The following is a 6868-nucleotide window of genomic DNA, read 5'->3' on the forward strand; positions in this document are numbered from 1 at the left end:
TTCATGTATCTATGGTCATTTTTTTAAAGTCACACCAAAACCAAATTCAATTTTGTGAAAAATCGATTTTGCGTAAAAATTCCCGTTTTTCGTTAATTTTTCTTTTGTTTTTCCCGGCGATTTTGAAAACTACTGTGAAATTTAAATTTTGACCTCCTCAATGCACCAACGATATTCACTTTCTGATCGAACAAGATACTGAAGTTGAAAATCGTAGCATTATTTCGACTACTTATCGTGTACACAGACACAAAAAAAATAAAAAAAAAAAAAAATAAAAAAAAAAAATAAAAAAAAAAATAGTTAGTGCAAATATTTGTTGTGTCGTGGTCAATCATTTTTTTTTGGTTCATTTTTCTAACGGTAAATACAAACATAATGGAACACTAGAATTTATTTATTTAGATAAATATAATTAAGTTTTTTCAAACATTTTGTTTGTTTATATGTAGCTTGGTAATTTTCACATGCTATTTATAATTAAATTTATAGTATACATCTCACGAAAAAAATTTTATATATTATATTTTGATGTCCTTAATGTTTTCAGAATTTTATGGAAGACGATTTTACGCAATATATAGCATTTTCATCCATGAAAGCTATTTTTGGAATTCCTTTTTGTACTTTTCAAATGTATATGTCATGTTTTGTATTTATTACATTAAACATTAAAGTAATTTCGAATTTATACGTCATTAATATACGTAATTTAAGTATTTATTGCATAAATAGGTACAACAATTACAGAGGTGTTATACAATAAAATACAATGTTCATTTTAAATAGTACCTACCTACCTACCTATAGATATTTTTTAATTTCCACGAAATATAAAACACAATTTTTGGGGAGCGGAGTGGCTGAGCGGACTAAGGCGTCGGTTGCAATACGCACCATTTCCGGTTCGAATCTCGGTCAACCAGTCTGGAGAGAGAGGCCGCCATCCCCGGACTGGGCATGGAACATATCTACGGGTGCCCAAATCAAAAGTTCTGCCAAAAACATACACACACGTGTAAACAAATCTACAATACCCTCCCCCACAGTACCACAGGCTAATGACCTTAGTAGTTGAAGCATTAACCTTAATAAAAAAAAGTATTTAAATTTTTATAATTTGGAGCTGTAAAAACGTTTCAATAATCAAATTCAATATACCTATTTTGTGGTGACAAAAAGTGTACCCAGTTGGTACTTTCCATAAAAGAGACACATTGAATAAGTTTGATTTTAAAAAAGCATCATACTAATGAAGAGGTCATAATATTTATTTAGTATATAAAAAAATTTGAAAGTTTTCTTCTAAATCTATACTGTTTTTTTGGTGAAGGTAACTCAAAAACGAATGACCGTTGATCGTTATATTATTACTTGAAATTTTTACCTACCAAATATTCACATAATTAAGCATTTTCTGTATATTATAACGAAAATTGTCAATTATTAACTATTACTGTTAGCCAACGATATATTTTTAATTATCGATACCTATCGTATTTAAATTTTTACAAAATTACAATAAGTTACATTTTATATTATAATTTATGTGATTGAAAGCATATTACAAGTAAAGAATACATATTATATTAGTATACTTTGAGCGTAAATTAATTATCAATTATTATAAATTATCGTAAAAATACGCCGATATCGATATCGATTTAAATTTTTACACAATTACACTTTTACACAGTTAATTATAATGTCATAGTTTATTTTATATAGTTTTTACATAATTACATTTTTACATAGTTAGTTACATATAGTTACATTTTATATAGTTTTTAAATTTTTACATGATAACATTTTTACATTGTTTATTTCATATAGTTTTTACATACTATAAATATACGGTCAGTGGTTTTAGTGGCGGTTATAGACTATCGATGAAAATAAAGGATTTCTGATGGATTTCGATAGGCTATTTCGATTCTAGAAGAATACTCGCACTTGACTTCGATTTAGAGGTAAAAACTGTATCATATTAATTTAGAACTTTAGAACTTGTTTGTTAGAGGTTCAAAGCGCATATCACGTAACACAAGTGCATGCACAATAAATTGTATTTTATAAAATGCGCCGCGCTTGTGCGGGCAGATGGTATGTGATGTAAATATTGGTTATATTGTTGGTTATATTGTTGGTTATGTTGTTATTATTATATATTGTGGAATTCGTCGAATTTCTCATAGTATTTTTTATTGTATCTGGGGAGCTTGACGAAAAACCCGATTGTAGTGTTTTCCACACATACCCATATCGTGCAGCAGAGGACTCAAGACTTGTATTATTTACGTCTTTCAATCCCTATAAAAAAAAAAAAACATTGAATATTAGATTTTCTCGTATTTTACTAATTTAAAAACGGAGAGGTTCAACCGGGGAGGCAATTTATTTTACTATAAATACAGAAGGAGAATAGAAAACAGTTTTTGCTATGTGTGTAAGTTTAAGTAGTTAAAATAAAGGGTTTTAAGTTTTTACGTCGTTGCTTATATTTGGTGTCACCTTGTACGTTTGAGTCGGATCTGAAATCGATTAATTTATGATCGTCGAGGACAAAGGTACTATATTTCGCATTTCTATCTACCTTTGATAACAAAACTAAAACCGGTTAATTCAAGGTCTTTTTGTTACTTAATCAAAGGTAGATGTATATGGATTGAAAAATACATATACGACAATAATTAAAACACCCTTAAATGTTTGTGCAACTGCTATACGGGAGTAGGTAGTATTAGTCGGTTCTATCCCCGTTTTTAAAATTTCAAAAAGTCGTGGACAAACGAATTAAATCTCCCTGTAATTTTTAAAAACGGGGATAGAACAGAATAATACTACCTACTTACGGGTCTAGAAGTTTGTCTTACAGACGTACGAAATACATTTTCAGTTGTGACATACCAGTATCGGATCCGCTTTTCCCATTTCCTCTAATTGTATTATAAGTATGAGTAATAAAAAAAATATAATTATAATGAAAACAACATTTAAAATTCTGGAGTACATTTTGTGGTTTTCTTTAATTTGGACAATATCTTCTTCAATCTATAACATAAGAATAGTTATTAATTATTATTATTTTCACTCGAAAACTTCTATGAAACTTACTTGTACGTAACAAGATTTGTTGATGTCCATTGTTATTTATGTTACGAATTAAATTGATATTTACTTATATAATAATAATTCAGGTTGCCATGTTCCTAATATTTGTTGTTAGCCAGTTAAATAAGGTTGTTTGAGCAATAATATTTTTAGTTACATTTTATATAGTCTTTACATTTTTACATGATTACATTTTTACATAGTTAATTACATAGTTTATTTTATATAGTTTTTACATACTATAAATATACGGTCAGTGGTTTTAGTGGCGGTTAGACTATCGATGAAAATAAAGGATTTCTGATGGAATTCGATAGGCTATTTGGATTCTAGAAGAATACTCGCACTTGACTTCGATTTAGAGGTAAAAACTGTATCATATTAATTTAGAACTTTAGAACTTGTTTGTTAGAGGTTCAAAGCGCATATCATTTTATAAAATGCAAATGTTTGAATTTTTTTTTCGTTTCATAAAGTACATAACGATATTCTATTCTATATAATATTATAAAATTATGTTCGAGCATATCTGTATTCTTATAAATTTATATTGACGTGATCGAACTGCATACATATAAAATAGCGTATGATATTGTAAAAAAAATAACATTCTAGTTTATTTATTAGTGCGCGTTTTTGAGAACGATGACATGACGCATAAGTCGTATATAATATGGCACAGGACACAGCAATTTGATCAGCAACGAATCAGATCACGGCATATATTGACATATCAAAATAGATACATCATTATATAATATATAGGGTCTTACTAAGCGCCGCAACACAGCAATCTTTGAAAGAAACGTTTGGTCCTTTTCCACGCCGAACGGCTGCGCTTGGGTTTGGCCGTTACCGGTTCCGTTCCTTCAAGCCTTTGGACTTCAGTTTGGCCTTGCCGCGTGCTCGCGGCCTTTTCCGTCGTCCGTAGACGAAAACACTACCTCGATGTTCGGCAACGGATCAAGTGACAACTGAATAACGTCCCCTCCGGCCATGTTTGTCAGCGCGACGTAGCACAGACATTTAAGACTCACACAGAAGCTGTTGTCCAGCTGTGCGTCGTGACCATAAGAAATATAAAATAAATAGCTGTCGCTAAATGTCTGTACCCGTATGCAATCGCCAACGTGCATACTGCGTACGTAATGAACGTCATGTACTAGCTATTAGATATAATTAGTATAACGGACAAAAGCGCGAGGCGGCCGTAGTGTTGCGGATTAATCAATCCTAATGAACTTGGAACTTTTTTGTCCTGTATACAAAATTTCTACCAAAAGGAGTGGTTCGATTTCAACATACAGTATCTTGTCTTTCAGAAAATTGGATCAAGATGGTACTTTTGAGAGGTCATTTTTTGATTTTTTCAATAATTATTTAATGTCACGGGAAAAACAACGGACAAATTAAAAAATAAACCGCTAAAAATACGATTTTAATTCCTAACGCTTTGTTTATCACCATAAAAACAAATAAAAAATCATAATATTATAATATAAATTTAACTGACAGTCTATAATAAATAATAATAATATGAAATATCCAGACTGACAAATCGTCTTCGCTCAGAATAGTTTTTCTTATACAAAGAGATTATATCACTGAATAGAATCCATAAATTATTTACCCACTTGTAACCTACTGCATAGCAGAGCGACATCCACTTATATCCGCTTTTTTTTTATTATTTCATATTTGTGTGTGTAAACGATAAGTTATCGAAATAATGCTTCGATTTTCAACTTCAGTATCTTGTTCGATCGGAAAGTGAATCTAGTTGGTACATTGAAGAAGTAAAATATAAAATGCCCAATAGCTTTTTTTAAAAGCGCCAGGATAACAAAGATGTTACTTAAAGGAGCACACAACACAAAAAAAAAAAAAAAATATTTAAATTATTTTTAAATGTTAAATTATTGTAACTATGGCTATATAAAATGATTTGGTGAAAATTCTATGTAAAAAAAATTATTACTTTAAGAGATATTAAGAAATGTAAAATAGCCACGTACTAGCTATGGGCCCTACTCATCGTAATTGCCTATCTTATACGTGTAAAAGATCCTCGCTTCTCACAAAGATTTACCCTCCTAAACATTTTATTTTTAAAATTTAATTTACGTATAAATATGTGGTTTTATGTGTTTAAGACGACGCAAGAATCAGAATTTCTATATGACGTTTAGTTTTTTTTAAATATTAAAAATCTTAAAAGAGACATTTGGTTAAACGGCACGTCATGGTGGTCGGCGGACCGGTTGTTCGATATTTTTATTGATATTTTTAGAAAAAAAACTAAAAAAAAAATGGAAAATGAAAATGTCTCTAAACAGTTCAAAATAAATCAAAATATTTTGAAAATGTTATCGTGTATAGAAAATGGAAATATAAACAACCATTGAAAATTTCATATATCTACGGTCATTTGTTTTAAAGTTACACTAAAAACCAAATTCAATTTTGTGAAAAATCGATTTTCCGTAAAAATTCCCGTTTTTCCTTATTTTTCTTTGGTTTTTTCTTGGCGCTTTTGAAAATTATTGTGAATTTTAAATTTTGACCTACCCAATGCATCAACGATATTCAATTTCCAATCGGACAAGATACTGAAGTTGAAAATCGAAGCATTATTTCGACTACTTATAGTGTACACAGACACAAGAAAAAATTAAAAAAAATTAAAAAATAAAACACACATCATTGTAAAATCAATACATTCATCGTTCCACTCAGAATCTAAAATGTACCTAAAGTATATAAAAGCATGGGCATTTCTTATTTTTTGAAATATCTTAAGTACCGAAGTCCTAGTCTAAGGGGGGGGGGAGCTTCAGCCCCCATAGCTCCCTCCCTTGTATCCGCGCCTGGTCGTTAAGGGTAGGCAGTACTGGCATTTGCCTAGGGCCTCGCGCTTGTAGGGGCCTCGCAATTCGCACTTAAATTTGATACCAAAATATTGTTTAAAATTATTAAATTTTTTAGTTTTGTATTGATATTATTTGTTTAATCGAATTATTAGGTATACAATGTACATTTGTATTTTGTATGGTGACCATAGGCGCACATTGGGTGTGAATTTAGGGGGTGCTGGAATATTTTATGTTACACATGTCCATGGGGGGCTTTGTCCCCCACACCCCCTTAATCCTAATACTATAATTAACTGCATTATATTAGCTTTAAATTTTTAATTAGAATGGGGTACCTAACTTTGATTTCGAGGGGTAACTTTGATACCCATATATTTATATTCACCAGAGTACCATGATAATTAATTTTAAAAATTAATTTTAAATGGGGTTACTTTGATATCACATTAAGAAATATAGGTATCAAAATTGCCCGTTGTGTTACTTTGATAGCATATTAAAAAATATTGATATCTCAAAAGATAATTTCAGAATTTTAAAAATTAAAACGTTAAAATATTGAACTAGTTGTAACTAATATTTAATTTTGAGAGTTTTATCGTTAACACTACAGAAGTTGTCCATATAATAAAAAATTAAATTGTCATAAAACAGTAAAAAATTATCAAAGTTACCCCATTTTACTGTACTACTTTTATTTTTAAACTATGAGAACTTTTTTCGTATTTGTGATATCGAAAAATTAAAAACAATGTTGCACAGTCTATGTTCTCTTCTTCCTAGTAGAACATTTGGGTTGCATAACATGAACTATAAGTTTAGCCATAGTGGTTCTTATCCACGCAAAACCATTTTTACTATGTTTTACATTTGTAAAACGGAGA

At 30.0% G+C, this 6868-nt stretch overlaps 1 protein-coding gene across 1 annotated transcript; it reads right to left on the reverse strand.

Annotated features, from left to right (window-relative positions):
* Positions 1-1786: 1786 nt before the first annotated feature.
* LOC107884814 lies at positions 1787-4354 on the reverse strand. The gene is made up of 3 exons (XM_016807711.2): positions 3115-4354; positions 2908-3051; positions 1787-2310 (listed from the first exon to the last, which is right to left on the reverse strand). The coding sequence occupies exons 1-3, from the start codon at positions 3142-3144 to the stop codon at positions 2071-2073; spliced, it is 414 nt and encodes a 137-aa protein (XP_016663200.1). The 5' UTR covers positions 3145-4354; the 3' UTR covers positions 1787-2070.
* Positions 4355-6868: the final 2514 nt, after the last annotated feature.

The sequence above is a fragment of the Acyrthosiphon pisum genome, unplaced genomic scaffold, assembly GCF_005508785.2.
Source record: "Acyrthosiphon pisum isolate AL4f unplaced genomic scaffold, pea_aphid_22Mar2018_4r6ur Scaffold_21861;HRSCAF=25100, whole genome shotgun sequence".
Classification (NCBI taxonomy): domain Eukaryota; kingdom Metazoa; phylum Arthropoda; class Insecta; order Hemiptera; family Aphididae; genus Acyrthosiphon; species Acyrthosiphon pisum.